The sequence below is a fragment of the Rana temporaria genome, chromosome 3 (genome assembly GCF_905171775.1).
Source record: "Rana temporaria chromosome 3, aRanTem1.1, whole genome shotgun sequence".
Taxonomy (NCBI): domain Eukaryota; kingdom Metazoa; phylum Chordata; class Amphibia; order Anura; family Ranidae; genus Rana; species Rana temporaria.
In genome coordinates this window covers 70,807,092-70,831,329 of record NC_053491.1, presented here as the reverse complement: position 1 = coordinate 70,831,329, position 24,238 = coordinate 70,807,092, and the positions used below count along the sequence as shown (strand labels likewise).

Genomic DNA, 24,238 nt, shown 5'->3' with positions numbered 1-24,238 from the left:
ATTCCCCTGCTGTACCTCTTAATTGTCAGCTACGGTAGCTGTGGTCAGTTTAAAACAAGGAAGAAATGTGACCGTGAGGAAAAAGTACATGAAAATAATAGAGACTTTGGCATTGATTTACTAAAATTGGAGAGTGCAAAATCTGGTGCAGCTGTGAATGGTAGCTAGTCAGTTTCTAACATTAGCTTGTTCAGTAAAGCTCTGATAAATAAAATAAAAATGCAGAGCTGCACCAGATTTTGCACTCTCCAGTTTTAATAAATCAACCCCTATGATTTAAAGCGGTGGTTCACCCTGCAGAACAACATTTTAGCCTAAAATTCGGCATAGTAGCGCGAGCTACAGTATGCCGGTCTTAATTTTTTTATCGCCGTACTCAGTGTAATCGTACATAGTAGATTCTGACTGCCCGCGGGGAATGGGCGTTCCTTTCAAGAGGGAGGGTGATTGACGGCCGGCTCTGGCACGTCACGCTCCCCGAAGACAGCCGGAGTAGGTCTCGGCTCTTCACGGCGCCTGCGCACAGACTATGCGCAGGCGCCGTGAAGAGCCAAGCCTATTTCGGCTATTTCCGGAGAAGCGTGACGCGCCAGAGCCGGCCGTCAATCACCTTCCGTCTGGATTGGAACGCCCATTCCCCGTGGGCAGTCGGAATCTACTATTGTAGCTCGCGCTACAATGCCGAATTTTAGGCTAGAAATTTTTTTATTTTATTTTATAGGGTGAACCCCCGCTTTAAGAATACACATATGTGAACACACACACACACACACACAGAGAAAACAAAAATAATTATTTAGGGTAACATACATTTAAAACTCTGCTTAACGTGTAACACCTTTACAGAAAAAATTTGTAAGGTGAACATATACAGGACCCCCCCCCCCCCCGACAGATATCTCCCGCTCTGAGCCCCGGGATATCCGCGTCAGGAGTCTGGGGGCTCAGAAACCCCCTCGGCATTCACACGTCTTCATAGCTGACAGGATGGGCTATGCAGCTGCTGATTGGTCGGCTCCACCCATGTGATGGCGCTGACCAATTAGGACGCTCCGAACCGTCCCTTCTGACGAGGTACGTTTTGGACATTTGGCTCAGGGGATTTCTAAGCCCTGGACTCCTGACGCAGATATACCGGAAGATTGCCAAGGTCCAGGTTAGTGGGAACATTGGGGGGGGGGGGGGGGTGTTGTGAGGGTGAGGAGGGGGCCCTGTGTAAGTTCACCTTGCAGATTTTTCTGTAAAGGTGAGCTTACCCTTTTAAATGCATTACTTTGAATTGTGCGTATGTTTTAGCAAGCGTGTGTGGGTGTTGCCCAATTCTACTCTACCCTGCCAGGTACCCCTTGTCTTTTGGCTGCTCTGAAAAAAGACGGTGTAGTTTCAAGGAGCACAATCTGACGGTACACAAAAAAAAACGGTTACAAGATGCCCAACAACTCCTTGACACGCCTCACAAGGCTTTTTTGTGGCTTCATTATTTAAAAAAGAAGCCAAACAACTATGTGATAATAAATGGCTTTATATTGCTATCCTTTTTGCCATGATCAGTCCTATTTTCCAAATCTGTGCCAAAATGTCATGATTTCTGCCAGGGTATGCAAACTTTTGAGCACAACTGTAATTGCGTTGGGTTATTTGGTTTTTATGTTTGCAGTTTTTAGGCTAATATTATACACCTATTTATACTACATGTATAAACTCTTTTTTAGGGTTCAGATATAGAGACCCTGCACTCAGAACCTGGAGAAGCTGACCTTCCTTCAGAACACAGTGCGACATTTGTCGAAGGTTTGCAGCCAGATTCTCCACCAGAGGCAACAGGTAAATGAGGAATGTTAAAAGAAGTTTAAATCGAGTAAAGTCAATGCACCAATTGTCTCTTGTTTAATCATTTCTAGATACACGTATCAATGAGGGTTCCTTGGCTGCTGTAGAGAATTTACAACCTGCTACAGAAGAGCGTTTGCTGATTTCTGAGGTAGGCATGTGTTGTAGGGAAATATGGGATGTTGCTATATCTCTTCAATACCAGAATGTTCCCAAGCCAATAATGGTGCCAGGTGATTTTATCTACCAGCATATTGTCTAATTTTCAGTAGAGTTCCAGCATGTATCTGGGATTTGTAATATACAAGGGGTTTTTAAGAATTGGGACCACAAAGATGTTTAATATTGGGCTAGGTTCACACATGTCCAGTGTGAATTTTCCTTCCATTTTCAATGCACATTTCTGAATTTAGATACAGTTCAGATGCACAGTTTTGTAGCAGATGACCACCGGTGTCTTTAACAGTAGCTGGTTGTTAGCGACTGGCTTCCTGGCCAGCATCCTATGTCCTTAACAAAGGATGACTCATCTGCTGTCAGCAGTGTTCCCCGCTGACAGCTGAATGTAAAAAAAACTCATTGGCGGCAATAAAAAATTGTGGCCCTTTTTGGGTCTGGTACAGATTTTAAGGGAAACCCCTCTCCAAATTTTTTTTTTTTTTTTTTTTAAACGGCTGTGTCCCCCACCCAAATCCATACCAGACCCTTATCGGAGCATGCAGCATACCAGGCGTCAATCACGATGAACGCTGCCACAGACCCGAATAAAAGTAAAAAAGCTTTGCACCCAACACTGGCTCCTCCCTGTGATGTCATCGACCCAGCATGCACCTGTTGACGTCACAAGGGGCTGGCCACCTGGTGACTTTGTCGGGTGGCCTTGCTCCTTAACTACCTTCTGCCCGCCATATTTTAAATTGACAGCGGGATCCCTTCTCATTTTGGGGCAATGTCGTATGACGTTCACCCCAGTGTCACCGCTCCCACGCGCTAGGGTCACGGCGTGCTCCCAAACTCGGTAAAGAGCCGATGACGTGGCTACTTTCCCATGTGATCGGCTGGTGAGCCGATCAGCAGCATCTCTTCGCAGGGGAGAATGTACAAGTAATCAGGGCACTGATTATCAGTGACACCAATCAGTGTGGCATATTTGTGCCTCCTCATCAGTGCTGTTCATCAGTGCCGCCTCATCGGCGCACATCAGTGAAGGAGAAAAATTACTCATCTACAAAATTTACTGACTGAAAGGAACACTGCATTGCATGACCGCGCAATTGTCATTCAAAGTGCGACAGTGCTGAAAATGATTGTCCTGGGCAGGAAGGGGGTCCTGTATTGCAGCGGATAAGAAATGTCTTGTACATGTTTATATTGTAATCTTAAGTGAAACTCAAAACTGCAATGCTACTGATCCTGCTATCTGATAGTTATAACTATGTAGAATTGTTAATCTTCAACTTTTAATAAAGATTTGATTGTGAAAAAAAAAATGTCCGATGACAGGAGCCAGCGACGGGTGCAGAGCTATTTATTTTATTTTTTTTCCGGGTCGGCGGCATTCATCTTGATTAAGGATGGATCTAAATTGGGGGACGTTTTTTTTTTTTGTTTTTAATAAAGAAATTGTCAAAATTGTCTGTATTCTTACTTCTTTTTGAAACTTTTTTTTTTTTTTGGTAAAATTAGTACTCTATATTCATTCGCCTTCTGAAATTCCCCCTGCCCGCAGACCCCCACAACAACTACCAGCCAGGGTGGGGAGGAAGCCCTTGTCCCCGTCCCCCTCTGTCCCAAAGCACCCCTCCGATGTGGCCTGATATATAGCTCGGGGCGCGCGTTCGCTTGACCCCCTCTTCTGGCCTGCCAGGCTGCATGCTCAGATAAGGGCCTAGAATTTGTGTGTGTGTGTGTGTTGTGTTTTTTTTCCCCCTCATTAAATTCATGTTTAAAACTGATGAGATTTGCGATTCAGATGCATTCCCCTAGAAGACATTGAGCTTGGTATTCGCATCTGAATAGCACCGCAGTGCTCAGAGAATGCATAGGACTCTTAATTTTGCAGTGAATTGGCACTGCTGGTTTGGTTCACATGTCATGCGAATTGGATGCAGTTCAAAATGCATCCAATTTGCATATATGTGAATCACAGTATTTCATGTACAAACATACAGCTCACTCTTCGTTCACATGGGCAGCCAAGAGTTGTTCAACCTTTGAACTGCCCAATGGCAAGTTGATATTGCTGGCGGAGAGGTCTGTATGCATCAAAGTGAATAGGACTGTGCCACAACTGCATCAAATGTACATGGTTGTGGCACAGTGCTACGGGATCCCCCCTCAAAAAATTGTATTCAGAAGGCAGCACATCACCTCTGATCCATCGGTCAACTGACTCTGAAAAGTAATTTGTGGTGGAATGGTTTCCAGAGAGTAACATCTGCATGTGTGAATAAGGCCTTACATTTCACAGTTAAAGTGGAGGTCCACCCTTAAAAAAAAATAAAAAAAGCCAAAAAGGCTACAAAAAATTAGAAGTGTCTGTTTCTTGGCAGATCTCCTAAACTGCCACTTCCTCGTCCGCGGTGGTCTTCTTTCTTCTCCTCCTCGTGCTGCCTCCTGGGAAATGGGGAGTGGTGTCTTCTGGGACCTTGTGTGTCCCTCAGGAGACATCCGCATTGTGCTGCGTGGCTCGCGCATGCGCAGTAGGGAATCGGGCAGTGAAGACGCAACGCTTCACTTACTGATTTCCTCACCGAGGCTGGCGGCGGGGCAGCCGAGACCCGAGCGATTATTCGGCTGCTGACATCACGGGCACCCTGGACAGGTAAGTGTCCTTCTTAAAAGTCAGCAGCTACTGTGTTTGTAACTGCTGACCTCCGCTTTAAATATTAAAATTGAAAGTAAAGTTTTGACATGTACGGTACATTTAGGGGACACAGCTTAGTTGCCTCTGAATATTGCTCCAGACACTAACTAAAATCCCCTTGATTCCTGCCATGTAAAACCAGTTTTTGAGCAAGTTTAGTATGCAAGCTAGATATTGTATTATCTTACACGTAGGGAAGTTACATAGTGTCATGTGACGCGAGGCTGGAGTCCTTTCCAAAAGCATATACATAGATACACATGTGAGAAATTAACATGGATTATGTGGACGTTTAGACTATAGCACAGTTTAACTCCATGCACACACTGGGCAATTAACCCCAGTCCAAAGCATTTGGGTATGAGCGGTGGGCACAGATGTACCATCCAGGCCAACTGCTGGCAGCCTGTCAAATTGGGAAAGCCTGACAGCTGCTGGACAATGCAACTAGTGGTACTTCTGTTTAGGTTAGTATGGGCCCAGGGATGAATAGCCAGAACAGTGTATACTGCCTTAAATATAAAGCGGAGCTCCAGTCCCCCCACATAAAAACTAAGTCAGTCACACATACTGTAGCTGCTGACTTTTAATATTGGGACACTTGGAGTGAGAAATAGAGGCGCTAGGTAGTAGTGTGAGAACACTGAGAAATATTATGCATAAATATCTAAATATAAATGAGTGAGTATGAAATAAGAATTATATAAATAAATAATAGTGACCACATATAACAAAAATTATCACAATAATTGTTAAAAACAATCAATAAAAAGATTAGCACAATATAATGTGAAAAATGTGATAAGAAATATATAAAGATAAAATAGAGTCCATATATGTATAAATGATGAATCTTCAATAATATAGACAGAAGATCTTCCACCTTCACCAAGATATAGAAAGACCACCAAAAGTGCTCATGGATGGCACCTTACCGCAAATAATGGACCACTTTAACTAAAAAGAGGTCAATTAGGCAGATTGGAGAAAATTTCCCAGGCTTAGATCCCTCAGTCTCACAGTCTTGATAGCGCAAAACTCCACGCCACATGAGGTATTAAAACAAGAGAAGGAAAATCGCCATAGAATAATATTGTTTTTATTGTATAAAACAGAAGAACAAACGCCAAATGGCCTCTTACTTGATGGGGTGCCTAGCCCCGGCACTGAGGTTGAAGGCGTGAGTATTATGGGGAGATGAGATGGAGTCCTGTCACCGGCATAAACATGCAGAGCCGCAATCGCGTGGTTGGCGTGCGTTCCACCCTCCAAGATTGGAGAACCAGCAGGACCAGGAAGTGGGTGGGTCGAGCGTGACCTGTAAGCCTCGACGTACGTTTCGTGATGATGTCACGTCGTCAGGAAGCATTGGGACACTTCCTTCCAGGAATCCAGCAATGTCGGCACCCCAGCCTTGCAGCTTCACAGCCGATTCTCTACTGGGCATGCGCAAAGCGCGCTGTGCTTTCTGAATGGCCTGGCGGTGAGGAAGGAAGAGGGAACCGAACTTCTGATGTACCTCACCGCGGTGAGATCTGACGGAAGTGGGGACAGGTACCTGTCAAAAACAGCTACCCACAATCTCCTGCCATATAAATTGGATGTGGTGAAACCTGCATCCAATTCGCTATAATGTGTACCCAGCCTCAGTCTTTAGATCCATTTAAAACTAAAACGGCTAGTCATTTTCAAACTTGAAATGTGATAGAAAATTCTGATGCTGGAGGGTTTCTATAGCTGACACTACAGATTATTGTAAGTAAGCAAGATACAGGCATGAACAGGATGATCTGCTACCATGATATGTTTCCAAATACATCCTCAGTTGAAATTTATCGTGGATCTAATATTAAGGGCTAGGTGTGGGACTGAGGCCAGGTTCACACTATTGAGAATTGGATGCAGATTTTCCACATCCAATTCGCAATAGTGGGAGATTTTGACCCTTTATGGAGCCGGTTTACATATCTCCGGTGCGAATTTGCACAGCAGTCCTGTGTGTCTTTTGGTCCATTTCAGGCCCAAATTCGGACCTGAAACGGTGAACGGGGGGCACACCGGACCCTCGCTGTGAACCGGCATGCAAAGATAGTAAGAACCCAGCCTGAAGGAAGCTTTGTTTAATGTGGCGATATAGAAAGAAGTACATTCTTGACGCGGAGGTCCACACTGTAACGGTCACCACCGTTTACGACTTCCATCCCATCCAAGACCGCTTATTGACACTCCAACCAACAGGACCTGATCCATAAGAATTCCCCCCAGACACGAGACACACAGCTCTGTGCTTCTGGTTTCAAATGTAATGATACTTTAATGGTTTCTTCTCAGCTTTTTATGCAGTTACAATCATGTGACAGTATTCAAAGGGACAATGAGATCTCCACCCCCCTAATCACACACCAAGGCTAATTACTAAACATTCTAGACGTGTCGGCGCCGGCCTATAATTATCATCATCTAATCACTGCACATTCCTTCATTAACAGCATAACAAACAAAACACCATCACACACTGAGTTCCCTAGGCAGACACTCCGTCTCCGACAAGTACATTCCACACATAAACAGTATACATAATGAGAGGGTCTAGGAGCCAGCCTGACTCTCTTAGTTTCAATCCACAGAAGCAGTCTTAGTTAGCATCTCAACAGCCTCACACAATGGAAGGCCTTTCAAGAGCCAGCCTCATTTAACATGTCACTAGGCTATCCAGAGAGATGAGTCACTATTGACTGGTTGGGTCACAATTAACCAACAACTTGCAATCTCTCAAGATCCTGCAATATGAACTATTATTAATGTCCCATCTCATATAATACATGAATTATGATTCACTTGCCACCCCATGCCCAAAGGGCACAGGGTGGACTCAGACCCAAGAGTTATCAGTGACGCTGACACAGGAGTATCCCCCATCCTCACAAAGTCTCTGGGTGTCACCGGTCATCCTGTTACACACACAAAAAGTGAACCTCTGCTTTTCGGAACCCTCCCCCCTCCGGTGTCACACTTGCCACCTTTCAGGGGGTGCAGATACCTGTATAATACAGGTCTTTGCACCCACTTCCCGGAATAGACTTCCGCGGGAGTCACACCCCTTCGTCTGCCCCCGCTGTCTTCTGGGAAACACACTGTTTCCAGGAGACAGCGGGGACCAGTGAGGATGGGCCGCGCTGCATGCGCAGTAGGGAACGGCGGAGTGAAGCCGCAACCCTTCACTTCCTGATTCCCTCACCAAGGATGGCGGCGGAGGCAGCCGAGAGACTAGCGGGCGCACTGGACAGGTAGGTGTCCATTTATTAAAAGTCAGCAGCTGCAGTGTTTTTTTGTAGCTGCTGGCTTTTAATTTTTTTTTTTTTTGTGGGACCTCCGCTTTAAGCCAGTCCTAGATGGAGCGATTTAGAAGTGGAGTTGAGAATTTTACCCTTGCTTTACATCTCCACTCACCACCAGTATTTAACTTCTGGATGGAGTTGTTAACACATATCTGTCCTCCTGAGAAATCTTTTGAAACATCTGTCCCTGCCCTCCAGCCACGCCGCCGCACATGTTTGCTTCTCTGCTAAGCCTGCCATATGTTCGTACTATGTGTGTTTTTCTACATTAACTAGGTTAATCGCTTCATGACAGCCTTGAAATGACTAACGATAGCTGTGATGTTGCATAATGCATGTACACGGTGCACCAAGTATTTGCCTTGCAGAGAAATACAACACTTCATTGTGCTGTGCTGAAGAGGTGTGATTGGATAGTTCCTTCCCCGTCCACTAACTTGGAGAGTGACTCAATGGAAATAGCTGGGTGCATCAACAGTCAAAAAAATAAGTACATCATCCTAATAAAAAATGCTAACAATAAAGAAATCTATTGTTAACTGTAATTAGCATCTTGTATACTACTAAAATAGTCAGCCGGAAATTGCCATTTGTGTGCTGCTTAAGTTTAAACTTTGCATGTTTTATATGTATTCATCCAACGTGGCTTGTTTTATGCTCCTATTTTATTTATTATAGGTACTTGTATAGAACCAATAATTTACGTAGTGCATTACATAATATTATTTGCTTTATTTCCTGCTCTCGAAGAGCTTACAATCTAAGGTTCCTATCATATATCATACAGCGCATCCGGAAAGTATTTACAGCGCTTCACTTTTTCCACAGCCAAAATGGATTAAATGATTTTCCTCAAAATTCTACAAACAATACCCCATAACGACAGCCTGAAAGAAGTTTGTTTTTAAGTCTTTGCAAATTTGTTAGAAATAAAAAAGACTCTGGCAGGGTGTCAAAAAAATCCCGTAGGACGCCGTTCACACTGGGGCGTTTTTTCAGGTGCTTTGGTGTTAAAAAAAGCGCATGTAAAGCGCCTGAAAGAAGCCTCATTTGCAATCCCAATGTGAAAGCCAGAGTGCTTTCAGAGCCCTTTTACACTGCCCACGCCTGAAAAATGCTGGTAAAGCTCCGCCAAGACCCCTTTCGCACTGGGGCTTTTTTCAGGCGCTTTGGTGTGAAAAAAAGTGCCTGTAAAGCGCCTGAAAGAAGCCTCATCTGCAATCTCAATGTGAAAGCCCGAGTGCTTTCAGAGCCCTTTTACACTGCCCACGCCCGAGAAATGCTGGTAAAGCTCCGCCAAGACCCCTATCACACTGGGGCGTTTTTCAGGCGGTTTGGAGTTAAATAAGGCGCCTCAGTGGGAAGGGACGCTTTAGTAGTGGTGTATTCACTGCTCCTAAAGTGCTGCAAAGAAGCTGTTTGCAGGAAATTCTTTGATGCCCTGCCAGCGCAGCGACTCGGTGTGAAAACCCTCTGGCTTTCACATTGGGATTGCAGGTGCTTTTTTTAATGCTAAGACCCCTTTCACACTGGGGTCTTTTTCAGGCGCTTTAGTGTGAAAGCACTCAGGCTTTCACATTGGGATTGCAGAGGCAGCTTCTTTCAGGCGCTTTTTTTTAACGTTAAGCGCCTGAAAAACACCCCAGTGTGAAAGGGGTCTAACAGTGCATGTCGGAGCACAAAGCAAGCCATGAAGTCCATGGAATTGTCTGTAGACCTCAGACAGGATTGTAGCGAGGCACAGATCTGGGGAAGGGTACAGAAGAATTTCTGCAGCATTGAAGGTCCCAATAAGCACAGTGGCCTCCGTTATCCATAAATGTAAGAAGTTTGGAACCACCAGGACTCTTCCTAGAGCGGGCCGACTGGCCAAACTGAGCAATCGGAGAAGAAGGACCTCAGTCAGGGAGGTGACCAAGAACCCGATGGTCGCTCTGACAGAGCTCCAGCTTTTCTCTGTGGAGGGAGGAGAACCTTCCAGAAGAACAACCATGAACTCCACCAATCAGGTCTGTATGGTAGAGGGGGCCAGACAGAAGTCACTCCTCAGTAAAAGGCACATGACAACCCGTCTGGAGGTTGTCAAAAGGCACCTGAAGGACTCTGACCATGAGAAACCAAATTCTCTGGTCTGATGAAACCAAGATTGAACTCTTTGGCCTGAATGGCAAGCATCATGTCTGGAGGAAACCAGGCACCGCTCATCACCTGGCCAATGCCATCCCTACAGTGAAGCATGGTGGTGGCAGCATCATGCTGTAGGGATGTTTTTCAGTGGCAGGAACTGGGAGACTAGTCAGGAATGAAGATCTGAAAATGGCTGTGCACTGACGCTCCTCATCCAACCTGATGGAGCTTGAGAGGTCCTGCAAAGAAGAATCTGCCCAAAAATTGGTGTGCCAAGCTTGTAACATCCATACTCAAAATTTGTAATTGGGGCCAAAGGCGCATCAGCAAAGTACTGAGCAAAGGCTGTGAATACTTATGTACTTTTTTTTTTTTTTTTTTTTTAAATTTGCAAAGATTTCAAACAAACTTCTTTCACGTTGTCATGGGAAAATGATCAATTTAATCTATTTTGGAATAAGGCTGTTACATAATAAAATGTGGAAAAGGTGAAGTGCTGTAAATACGTTTCGGATGCACTGTATTCTAGTGCCAGTTAACCTAGCAGCACAGAGTGTTGGAGGAAACCAGAGTACCCAGAGGAAGCTCACACAAACCTAGAGGGAACATGCAAGCTACATGTAGACAGTGTTGTGGCTGGGACTGCACCAAGGCATTGTACTGCTCTTGCATTTTTCTATGTAATCCCGCATCTCGTCTCTGTTGCTGTTTATCTGGATGCCACAAAAATGCTATTCGCAACAGCAAACAGTTAAAAATGCTGCTACTCCAGAACATGCTCACAAGTATTCTCAGTAATGCTGATATCCACAAATTATAACCACAGGCACTACAGTGTTTGTTACATTTCTCTCCTTTTAACCACTTCCTGACTGACGTCTGTGTGTGTGTCTTTACACGCACGCACACACACACACACACCAATCCTCAGTAAATGGTGTTGATATCAAGATGATGGGCCAGATTCAGATAGATCAGCGGATCTTTAGATCTGCGTAATCTATCTGATTTAAGAGCCGCTGCCGCAAGTTTTAGAGGCAAGTGGGTAATTCACAAAACACTTACCTCCAAAATTCAAATTCCGCGGCTAGGGGGAGTGTGCTATTCAAATCAGGCGCGTCCCCGCGCCGATCGAATAGCGCATGCGCCGTCCGAAAATTTTCCCAGCGTGCATTGCTCCAAATGACGTCGCAACGACGTCATTGGTTTCGACGCTTACGTAAATGACGTCCATCCGTATTCACGAACCACTTACGCAAACGACGTAAAAAATTCAAATTTAGTCGCGGCAACGACGGCCATACTTAACATTGGCTGCGCCTCATACAAGCAGGGGTAACTATGCGCCGGGAAAACCCTTACGTAAACGTCGTAAAAACACTGCGTCGGGCCCGCGTACGTTCGTGAATTGGCATATCTCGCTGATTTACATATTCTCTGCGTAAATCAGCGAGAACGCCCCCAGCGGCCATTTTTAAATTGCAGTTAAGATCCGACGGTGTAACACAGTTACACCTGTCGGATCTTAGGCATATCTATGCGTAACTGATTCTATGAATCAGTCGCATAGATACGACCGACGCAACTCTGAGATACGACGGTGTATCAGGAGATACACCGTCGTACCTCTATGTGAATCTGGCCCGATAGCTGCAGCTATCATCCTGGTGTAATTTTTAGGGCCAATGATTCCCTATCTGGTAAAAGTGATGTAAACGCATATACAATTGTTCGATCACTGTTACAAGCAGCGGGAAGTGGCTGCTCCTCCTGCCGCTGCAAACCACTGTTTTCAGGCTTTCCTGTCCCATCGGGGGGCCCGGGGCTGCAGCCAGCAGTTGTGCCGACTGACCATAGAGATGATGGAGGACCATCCATTGTCTCTATGGGGTGTGAAAGGATTTTGTCGCTTCCAGGTTTGTTTTTTGTCGACTAGTAAAGCAGTCGATCTTTGTTTTGCTACTTTGGATTGCAGAGGTATACTAGACCCCAGATCTCTCCATAAAGAGTACCTGTCATTGCCTATTGCTATCACAGGGGATATTTATATCCCCTGTGAGAACAATAAAAGTGATAAAAAGAAAAAAAAATGACAGCGACAGTGTAAAAAGAAAAAAATGATATATAAAAAGGGAACCCGCCCCTCCTATGCTCGCGTGCAAAGGCGAACGCATGCATTGGTCCCACATGCACGCAAAGCACAATCATCCCACACATGTGAGGTATCACTGCTAATGTCAGATCGTGTAACTCCAGCACCAGACCTCCTGTGTAACGCTAAAGTGGTAACTTGTAAAGACTTTTAAAGCGGTGCCTATGGATAGTAAAATTTACGTTGTCGTACAGACATGCGCAGTTTTAAATTGTGACATGTTTGTTATCTATTTACGCAATGTAACATCATCTTTTACGTTTACCAAAGAATTGGGTATTATATTTTTTTGTGCATAATTTTTTTTTAAAGTGTATTTTTTTCCCCCCCCAAAAAATAGCATTTTGAAAAACCACTGTGCAAATACCGTGTGACATAAAAAAAAAATTGCAACACCCGCCAATTTATTCTCTAGGCCATCTGTTTTTAAAATCTAAATATACAGTATCTCACAAAAGTGAGTACACCTCTCACATTTTTGTAAATATTTTTTTACATCTTTTCATATGACAACACTGAAGAAATTACACTTTTCTACAATGTAAAGTAGTGAGTGTACAGCTTGTATAACAGTGTATATTTGCTGTCCCCTCAAAATAACTCAACACACAGCCATTCATGTCTAAACCACTGGCAAGAAAAGTGAGTGCACCCCTAAGTGAAAATGTCCAAATTGCGCCCAATTAGCCATTTTCCCTCCCCTTTGTAATGTGCTAGAAGGCCGGCGATGCTGCTCTGGATGGATGGATGGATTTCTCATCGCTGGACCGGAAAGATCACCCGTCGCTGGATACAGACAACGTTGGAGCGGGGAGCCGCATCGAGAGTGGATTTTTTTTCTTTTTTTTTTTATTAATAAAGGACTTTTTCCTACGGTGTCTGTGTGTTTTTTTTTCACAAGAATTTACACTTCCTTCGTGAAATGGTAGGGGTTCCCCATTACCAATTCACATAGGGGGGGCAGGATCTGGGGGTCCCCTTTGTTAAAGGGGTCTTCCAGATTCTGATAAGCCCCCCGCCCGCAGACCCCCACAACCACCGGGCAAGGGTTGAGGGGATGAGGTCCTTGTCCCCATCAACATGGGGACATCCTCCCCATGTTGAGGGTATGTGGCCTGGTACGGTTCAGGAGAGGGGGGGCGCACTCTGTCCCCCCCTCTCTTCTGCGGCCGGCCAGGTTAACATACTCGGATAAGGGTCTGGTGTGGATTTTGGGGGGAACTCCACGCCATTTTTTTTAAATTTGGGGTGGAGTTTCCCTTAAAATCCACACCAGACCTGAAGGGTCTGGAATGGATATTTGGGGGGAACCCCACATAATTTTTTTTTAAATTGAGGGCGGGGTTGCCCTTAATATCCATACCAGACCTGAAGTGCCTGGTAATTGAATTTGGGGGGACCCCCATGCAATTTTTTTTTTTATGAATGAATCCTCTCTGAATTGCCGAACCTGACAATTCATTAGAGCCGCAAAGCCGGTTTTAAATTGCTTTTTTTCCTTTCAGAAATTACACTTTGTGCAGAGACCGTTCTAAGTTTATTTTTATGTATTTTTATGTTATTTTAAGTTATTTCCCTATCCACATTTGTTTGCAGAGTACTTGCAATGCTCTTACCGACATTTTGCTGCCATTTGCAGCCCTCTAGCCCTTTCCATTAGTTTTTTAGAGACATTTTAGTAGTCAAAAGTCCGGGTCCCCATTGACTTCAATGGGGTTCGGGGTCAAGTTCGGGTCCTGAACCCGGACTTTTTTCCGAAGCTCGGCCGAGCCCGAACATCCAGGTGTCCGCTCAACTCTACTCACAAGGTGTTGCAAGCCACCAGCATGGCTCCCAGAGGCAGAGGAATGGTAGGACTTGTAATTTCACCACAGATTTTGTGCCAAGGTTGCCTACCCCTGCTTTATGCACTGCACTTCCCCTATAACGTTGTGTTCCTGTAAATGTACCCTACTCCTTTTAAAGGATAAACAAATGTACTTGTACTTTGTAATGTAATTGTATTTTTCTCTCACTTTTGTAAGGCTCTGTCCTCTTCGGGTGCAGTATCTGATAACTCGCCTAGAAGTGCAGAATGTGACAATAAGGAAGGTATCTCGGTTGATGGTGGTCACTGCGAGGCCGTCAGCGATGACTCTGACATTGTCACTTTGGATCCTCCCAAGACAAATGAAGCTGGGACTCAAGGAGAAGAGGAGGAGGAAGAAATTCCGGAGGATGCCGCTGAAATCAATGACATGAACATGAGCTTTTCTTCAAGTAGTCAGTACACATTCAGCCAGCCAGAAACTGGTAAGATTCTGCATTACAGAGTATTATCATAGCTGGACCTTTCACGGTACCAGTAATAGATGGGTGGCCTTGTCCCAATGTTTGTAGATCTACAGTGGATATAAAAAGTCTACACACCCCTGTTTTAAAATTTCAGGTTTCTGTGATGTTAAAAAAATGAGACAAATAAATAATTTCAAAACTTTTTCCACCTTTAACCACCCCTTCACGCCGATTTACGTCGGCAGAATGGCACGGCTGGGCACATCAACGTATATATGTACGTTGCCCTTTAAGCCCAGCCGTGGGGTCGCGCGTGCACGCGACCCAGTCCGAAGCTCCGTGACCACGACCACGGCCGCGGGACTCGCGGACCCGATCGCTGCTGGAGTCCCGCGATCGCCCCCCGGAGCTGAAGAACCGGGAGAGCTGTGTGTAAACACAGCTTCCCCGTTCTTCATTGTGGCACCGTGTTCGATCGATTGTGTGCCCTTATATAGGGAATCACAATCGATGACGTCACACCTACAGCCACACTCCCCTACAGTTAGAAACAGACATGAGGTCACACATAACCCAATCAGCGCCCCCTTGTGGTTAACTCCCAAACCGCAATTGTAATTTTCACAGTAAACAATGCATTTTAAATGCATTTTTTGTGTGATCAAATGCCACCAAAAGAAAGCTCTATTTGTGGGAAAAAAAGGATGGCAATTTTGTTTGGGAGCCACGTCGCACGAGCGCGCAATTGTCAGTTAAAGCGACGCAGTGCCGAATCGCAAAAACTGGCCTTGTCCTTTAGCTGCCTAAAGGTCTGGGTCTTAAGTGGTTATTGTGACCTATAAACTGTACAACTCAGTTGAACACCAAACTGAAATATTTTAGGTGGAAGTAAAAATAAAATAATATGGTTGCATAATTGTGCACACCCTAAACTAATACTTTGTTGAAGCACCTTTTGATTTTATTACAGCACTCAGTCTTTTTGGTTATGAGTCCATCAGCATGGCACATCTTGATTTGGTAATATTTGCCCACTATTCTTTGCAAAAACACTCTAAATCTGTCAGATTGTGAGGGCATCTCCTGTGCACAGATCACCTCACATATTTTCAATGGGATTCAAGTCTGGGCTCTGGCTAGGCCATTCCAAAATGTTAATCTTCTTCTGGTAAAGCCATTCCTTTTGTTGATTTGGATGTATGCTTTGGGTCGTTGTCATGCTGAAAGATGAAGTTCCTCTTCATGTTCAGCCCTCTAGCAGAAGCCTGAAGGTTTTGTGCCAATATTGACTGGTATTTGGAACTGTTCATAATTCCCTCTACCTTAACCAAGGCCCCTTTTACAGCTGAAGAAAAACAGTCTCAAAGCATCATGCTGCCACCACCATGCTTCACTGTGGGTATGGTGTTCTTTTGGTGATGGGTAGTGTTGTTTTTGCACCAAACATATCTTTTGGAATTATGGCCAAAAAATTCAACCTTGGTTTCCATCAGACCATAACACATTTTCCCACATGCTTTTGGGAGACTTCAGATGTGTTTTTGCAAAATGTAGCCAGGCCTGGATGTTTTTCTTTGTAAGAAAAGTCTTCCTTCTTGCCAATCTACCCCATAGCCCAGACATATGAAGAACACGGGAGATTGTTGTCACATGTACCACACAGCCAGTACTTGCCAGATATTCCTGCAGATCCTTTAATGTTGCTGTAATGCCACGTACACACGATCATTTTTCGGGTTGTTTTTTAAAAATGGTCGTGCGTGGGCTCCAGAGCATTTTTCGGGTTCTGAAAAATGGGCCAACATTTTTTCGAACATGCTCTATTTTTTCACGACGTATTAAACTGTCGTTTTTTGGGTTGTAAAAAATTATTGTGTGTGGGCTTTAACGACGTGAAAAACCCGCGCATGCTCAGAAGCAAGTTATAAGACGGGAGCGCTCGTTCTGGTAAAACTACCGTTCCTAATGGAGTAAGCACATTCATCACGCTGTAACAGAAAAGCGCAAATCGTCTTTTACTAACACGAAATCAGCTAAAGCAGCCCAAAGGGTGGCGTCATCCGAATGGAACTTCCCCTTTATAGTGCCGTTGTACGTGTTGTACGTCACCGCGCTTTGCTAGAGCATTTTTTTTAACGATTGTGTGTAGGCAAGGCCGTTTTAATGATGAAGTTGAAAAATGATCGTGTGTACGCGGCATAAGTCTCTTGGCAGCTTCCCTGACCATTTTTTTTTCTCGTCTTTTCATACATTTTGGAAGGACGTCCAGTTCTTAGTAATGTCACTATTGTGCCATATTTTCTCCACTTGATGATGACTGTCTTCACTGTGTTCCATGGTATATCCAATGCCTTGGAAATCCTTTTGTACCCTTCTCCTGACTGATACCTTTTAACAATGAGACCCCTCTGATGCTTTAGAAGCTCTCTGTGGACCATGGCTTTTGCTGTAGGATGCGACTAAGAAAATGTCAGGAAAGACCTACTAGAACAGCTGAACTTTTATCTGGGGTTAATCAGAGGCACTTCAAATGGATGACAGGTGTGTACTGACTCCTATTTGACATCAGTTTGAATGTGATTGCTTAATTCTGAACACAGCTACATGCCCAGTTATAACAGGGTGTGCACACATATGCAACCACATTATTTTATTTTTACTTGTACAGTTTATAGGTCACATTTAAAGATGGAAAAGGTTCTGAAATGAAAACCTGACATTTTAACAGGGCTGTGTAGATATTTTCTATCCACTGTAAATTACCAAATAGACCGTCATTCACACTATGGACAGATTTACTAAAACTGGAAAATCTGGTGCAGCTGCGCATGGTAGCCATCAGCTTCTAACTTCAGCTTGTTCAGTTAACCACTTGTGGACCACCCACTGTACATATACTGCGGCAGGGCAGCCGCTCTGTGCCAGATCACGTACCTAGTACATGATCTGACACTTCCGGGTCTGGGGCGCGCCGCCCTCTTGCTGTGATCACACACAATGAGAGCCCAGTGGTGGGTAGCATGGACTTGATCGTCGACATCTGCCGATTATTCAGTACGCCGGCAGAATGGCTATCTGCCTATATACACAGGGCAGATTGCTGTTCTGTGAGGAGGGAAGGCATTGATCCTGTGTTCTAGCAAGGCAGGGACACCGATCTATCCCTTCTATTAGTAAAAATGCCTCCCCCACAATACAGCACTGGCTAGGAACACGTTTAAGGCCCCGTACACACGACCGAGTTTCTCGGCAGAATTCAGCCAGAAACTCGATCGGAGCTGGATTCTGCCGAGAAACTCGGTCGTGTGTACACTTTTCACCGAGGAAGCCGACGAGGAAGTCGTCGGGCCAAATAGAGAACATGTTCTCTATTTCCTCGTTGTTCAATGAGGAAAGTTGGCCCGCCGAGATCCTCGGCGGCTTCAACACAGAACTCGACGAGGAACTCGATGTGTTTGGCACGTCGAGTTCCTCGGACGTGTGTACGGGGCCTAACCCTTTGATTGCTCCTGATGTTAACCTCTCCCCAGCTAGTGTCAGTACAGAGACAACGCATTTTTTTTTTTTTAGCACTGATCACTGTATTGGTGTCACTGGTCCCCAAAAAGTGTCAGTGTCCGATTTGTCTGCTGCAATATCGCAGTCCTGCTATAAGTTGCTGATTGCCACCATTACCAATAAAAATATCCCATTGTTTCTAGATGCTATAACTTTTACGCAAACCAATCAATATATGCTTATTGGGATTTTTTTGTACCAAAACTATGTAGCAGAATATATTGGCCTAAATTTTCTGAAGAAATGTAAAAAAAAATTGTATTTTTTTTATTTTTTCAATTTTTTTTATTGGATGTTTTATAGCAGAAAGTAAAAAATATTGTTTTATTTTTTTCAAAATTTACGCAATTTTTTTGTTTTAAAAAATAAATACGGCAGAGGTGATCGCCAACAAAAGAAAGCTCTATTTGCGGGGGAATAAAAGACATAGGGCCAGATTCTCAAAAGAGATAAGATGGCGTATCTCCAGATACGCCGTCGTGTCTCTGAGTTGTGCCGTCGTATCTATGCTCCTGATTCTTAGAATCAGTTACGCATAGATTTCTATTAGATCCGACAGGCGTAAGTCTCTTACGCCGTCGGATCGTAACTGCATATTTACGCTGGCCGCTAGGGGCGTGTACGCTGATTTACGCCTAGAAATATGTAAATCAGCTAGATACGCAAATTCACGAACATACGCCCGGCCGACACAGTACAGTTATGCCATTTACGTTAGGCTTTTCCCGGCGTAAATTTACCCCTGCTATATGGTGGCGTACATGCGGCGTACCAATGTTAAGTATGGACGTCGTTCCCGCGTCAAATTTTTAATATTTTACGTCGTTTGCGTAAGTCGTCCGTGAATGGGGCTGGACATCATTTATGTTCACGTCGAAACCAATACGTCCTTGTGGCGTACTTTGGAGCAATGCACACTGGGATATTCCACGGACGGCGCATGCGCCGTTCGTAAAAAACGTCAATCACGTCGGGTCACACGTTATTTACATAAAACACGCCACCCTGTTCCACATTTGAATTAGACGGCTAACGCCGGCCGATTTACGCTACGTCCGCCACAACTTACGGAGCAAGTGCTTTGAGAATACAGCACTTGCCCGTCTAAGTTGCGGAGGCGTAACGTAAATCGGATACGTTACGCTCGCGCAAAGATACGCGGATCTACGAGAATCTGGCCCATACATTTTATTTGGATAACGCATCACGTGACCACACAATTGTCAGTTAAAATAACGCAGTGCCGTATCGCAAAAAAATTGCCTGGTCATGATGGGTAAAAATCTTCCAGAGGGCAAGTGTTAAACTTTGACCAAAAAAAAATGGGATCTGATTGGTTATTATGCAGAGCTGCGCCAGATTTTGCACTCTCCAATTTTAGTAAATTAACCCCTATGTTGTTGTTGAAAACTGAGGTTTATCTCCAAAGTACATAAACAATCGCAGGGTGCAGCCAAACAAATGATGAACATCCTACATTTGATTTATGGTGCTAGAAGAGCTTTTTTTAGGATCTAATCAGCCTGTTTCCCCACAGCATTTAGCTGCAGAGAGAACCACTAATCTCTGCATGGAAGCTGGGGTCACTCTGCAGCAATCCAACGCCCCCTATCTGCTAAGCCTGAAATAGAGCTAGGCAATCGTAAAAAGAGCATCCTTCCACACACAGAGCAGCAGCAGTCCTCTCTACAGCGCATTTCTGATTTACAAATCTTGAATTAGGGAATAAAAAGAAAAAACCGAAGGGGGGAAAAAAATGATCCTTATGCCGCGTACACACCATCACTTTATGTGATGAAAAAAAATGACGTTTTTAAAAACGTCACTTTAATTGACTGTGTGTGGGGGAAAACGTTGTTTTATGTCTTGTAAAAAACGACCAAAAAAAATTGAAGCATGCTTCAATTTTATGTGTCGTTTTTCAAAAGTGCACTTTTTACTTCACAGAAATTGACCGTGTGTAGCAAAAAACGTCGTTTTCTAAGACGTTTTTTCATCCACGCATGCCCAGAAGCTACTTATGAAGCAAGCTTCAATGGTAAAACGTGGTGGAACGTAACCTCACTTTGCAAGAACATTGTGAGAAAACGATGGTGTGTAGGCAACTTCGTCTTTGAAAATTGAAGTTTCAAAAACGTCATTTTTTACTTCACAGAAAGTGTCGTTTTTTTTCATCACATAAAGTGATGGTGTGTACGCGGCATTACACTAAAGTAAATAACAAAAGAGACCCAAAGCAGATTCTTTATTCCATAGTAGGATGCATTAGGTCATTTTTTTTTCACTCTGCTCAATAACGATCTAACGTTCTTCCTTCCTCTTTCTTTCTTCTTCCAAATCATGTTTTGTGTTCTTTACAAATGGTGTCCAGTGGAGCAGTGAGTAAGAGGCCTATTATGTGAGGGCATGGCTTAGTGAACAAAAGCATGTTATTTCCTAAAGAATATTCTAATAGTATGAAACTCATTTAAAAAAGCTGCAAAACTGCTAACACAAAATTGTAACAAGCAAAGTTTATCTTTTTTAATCGATGGTGCATGTTAACAAGCAATTTGTTTAAACCAGCTTGTGATATGTTCAAGCGCAGCTTCTACACAGCAGACTTGTTTGCTCAAATGGTATTTAATATAATGTGGCCTGTCAACCTAAAGGTAATCGGTAAATAAGACGTGGACAGGACATTAGAGTGTGTGTGTTTGCCTTGTACAGAGAGGAGACTGGAATGTGTGACATTGGATAGTTAAAGCTGATGTCCAGGTTTACTTTTATTTTAAATAGTTCATTTGAGACAAGCTGGCCCAAACAAATTATTTTCTTTATAAGGCGTGCACCCACTAGGCAGGCTTTATAAATCGAAGAGGCGAGCTGATGACATCACAATCTCTGATCACAGGAAGGTCTTGGCACACACCCGGAGCACAGCGCTGTATACTGAATGTAGCTGGGGCAAAAGACAGTCGATACAGCTCGTCTGGCTGGTGCATATATTAATAATAAAAAAAAAATTTATGTGGGCCAAATTAACTATTTAAAGTGAAAGTAAACCTGGACATCAGCTTTACCAAAATATAGCAGCTCCTGATGAGCAGTTTAATATATATATATATATATATATATATATTTATATATATATATATATATATATATTATATATATATAAATGTGTGTGTGTGTATTGTACTATATAACCATCTATGTTTTTGTCTTTTGAATGAATACATTTGAATATTTGCTTTTATTTAACTTATCCTGCACAAATTGACTGTAATCTCTGTGGAAGCAATTCTTGCTCCCTGTTCTTTTTCACTTTTCAGCCTATATATTTTATATTGCAATCATGCCTGGTCTAGCAGAGAAGAGAATGTGCTAATCTAATTCATCTAATGAATGTATGCCCAGCAAGCTAAAGTGAAACATGGAAAATCAAAAGACTGGAAGCATTCCCAGGCACTGCAGATTCTTCATGAGCCTGCAGGAGAAGTGGCTCTGGGTGGCCGTGGAGCCTATGGCATACCCGCAGTTCCTCAAGTGCCAGGCTGAGAGAGGGGCTGTAGGGCATGGGGCTGAGAGAGGGGCTGTGGGGCGTGGGGCTGAAAGAGGGGCTGTGGGGCTGAAAGAGGGGCTGTGGGGCCGAGAGGGAGGCTGTAGGGCGTGGGGCAGAGAGGGAGGCTGTAGGGCGTGGGGCCGAGAGGGAGGCTGTAGGGCCGAGAGGGAGGCTGTAGGGCGTGGGGCCAAGAGGGAGGCTGTAAGGCGTGGGGCTGAGGGAGAGGCTGCAGAGCACCAGGCATAGAGAAAACCTTTCCACCTGCATTAATTGAAGGTGGCTAAGCTTGAGCAACAGCATCAGGATCAGTCCCTTGGTTCCCCTGAGCAGTAATGTAGAAGGGCAGTGATCCTAATATTTATTTGGTACCCATTGAAAAAAATGTCGTCACTAATTACCACAGATAGAGTAGCTCCAGTATCTGACACCAGGGCTGGGAGGGAAAACCCCGGAGGCCAATGTGGAATTGGCATCCGAGGATTACGATTACAAGGCCATAAATGTAGCTATGATCACACAGTTTCAATTGACTCCAGAGGAATATGGAAAGAAGTTCAGGTTAGTGCCGAAAAAGACCTGCAAACACCTACACATATGCCACCAAATTCTGGCAGTGGGCTAAAGGAGTGAAAGGACCCATTTCTTTCTGCTGTTCATCAATAGAGCAACACCAACAACCTACAGCCTGTTGCTATGGGCAGCCAAATCGTTACTGGTTTTTGAGAGACTCACACAGAGGTCACACTCGTTCACTCCGATACCACAGCATACCTTCAGAGGTCTACTAGTGTCCATGCCTTGATGGCAAAAAGCAGACCTACTCAGTATTAGATGGGTGGTCATTGAGTTATGGCTGTATGCTGTAGAGGTTTATGGAGTCTCAAGGAATAGACTGGGAGCTATATCTGATTAACCTGCTATGTGTCTACAGAGAGGTCCCAATAGTCCATAAGCATTTGAACCCCTGTACTGAAGGCGAGTGAGAGGATCCTCAGACCTTATCTAGGAGACATGTGAGGGCAAGAATGCAGGCTCTGATGTCTTTGGTGGATTGTGTAATAAGGTTCTGGGACAAAATAGAGACATTAATAGGAATAGTATGGAAGAAAATTAAACCGGTTGAGTTAGTAATATATCACATTCTGATCCTGTCTTCTGTAATCTCACATTCAGATATATATATATATATAATTATATTATATTATATTTTAGGTGATTGCAAAATTAGCAAACAGTGTGACCAGGTAGTGGGAAAAGCAAATAGAATTCTAGGATGTATCACTAGAGCAGTGTTTCTTAACCTTTTTGCAGTCGGGGCACCCTTAAAAAGTATTTTCAGTCTTGAGGCACCCCAGTCCAAGGCTTGGTTCTCATTATGGTGTGTCGCAGAACACACGCAAAATCGCGCTCATTCCTGACACACAGACAAATGCTCTGCTCTTTAGGGGTGCCATTAATTCTTAATGGCACCCCCACACATTGGAAAACGTGGGGTGCTTTTGCTGCAGTGCAATTAAAAAAAAAAAGGTTGGGGACTTGTTTCCCTGCATTTTTGTGGGTACGGAAATGAATGGACTGCCCTACATGCAGCTACACAGATGTGAACCAAGGGTTGTTATAGGGGCGGTAAAACCATATGGTTGAGCTGTTTTTACCACCCCCAACTTCTCCACCTTTAGCTGCAGAGGCAGCAGCTGGAGGTATAACGAGGGTGAATGGGGCTGCACTGCAACTACCCCGCAACTGTGTGCATTGCACGGTTGTGGTATAGTGATGATGCCTCTTTACCGCCTGTCAAATGCCTCAGAAAAGCAATCTATGCATGGATTGCTTTTCAGAGGAGCAGCAGTCCTTGCTGCTATCAAACCAGCCCTACAGAAGCTATTCTGATGGTACAGGAATGGGGGGTCGGGTCAGGATTAAAAGCAACATACATACAGACAGACAGACACATGCTTACACACGCATACACACACACATGCATGCACACACACACACACACACACATACATGCACACACATACATACAGACACTCACATGTGCAGACACAGACACATGTATAAAGCCATTTTAAAATTAATCTAGCTTCTAGCTCAGTACCTTTCCAGATTTCTCATTCAGCCAGGTACTGCACTCTAGGAGGAAGCAGAGAGCACAGCACAATCCTCTGCACTTTACTTTCACTTTTGAAGCCGACAGAGCTTCTCACAGTTCAGCAGGAGAGCAGGCTCATCTGACAGCCTTCTCTCCACTGACCCCGCGGCACACCTGAGAACCTCTGACGGCACACCAGTGTGCCGCGGCACACTGGTTGAGAAAGACTGCTCTAGAGGAATCACCAGCAGGAGGAAGGAGGTTCTGATTTTTCTGTATAGATCTTTAGTGAGACCTCATTTAGAATGCTGTGTCCAGTTCTGGAGACATCGCTTACAAAAAGATATTGATAAGATGGAACGAGTTCAGAGACGGGTAACAAAAATGGTGAAAGATCTGGGGAATAAAACATATCAAGAGAGACTTCAGGAATTTAGTATGTGCAGTCTGGAGG

General features: G+C 44.2%; 1 protein-coding gene across 3 annotated transcripts in view; it reads left to right on the top strand.

Annotated features, from left to right (window-relative positions):
- The window catches only part of CCPG1 (cell cycle progression 1), an 84,560-nt gene that overhangs the window by 18,412 nt on the left and 41,910 nt on the right, over nucleotides 1-24,238 (top strand). For all 3 annotated transcript variants that reach the window (XM_040342723.1, XM_040342724.1, XM_040342722.1), the window contains 3 exons: nucleotides 1,713-1,824; nucleotides 1,902-1,981; nucleotides 14,338-14,605. In XM_040342723.1, the coding sequence (XP_040198657.1) occupies nucleotides 1,713-1,824; nucleotides 1,902-1,981; nucleotides 14,338-14,605 (460 nt within the window). The remainder of the gene's footprint in view (nucleotides 1-1,712; nucleotides 1,825-1,901; nucleotides 1,982-14,337; nucleotides 14,606-24,238) is intronic.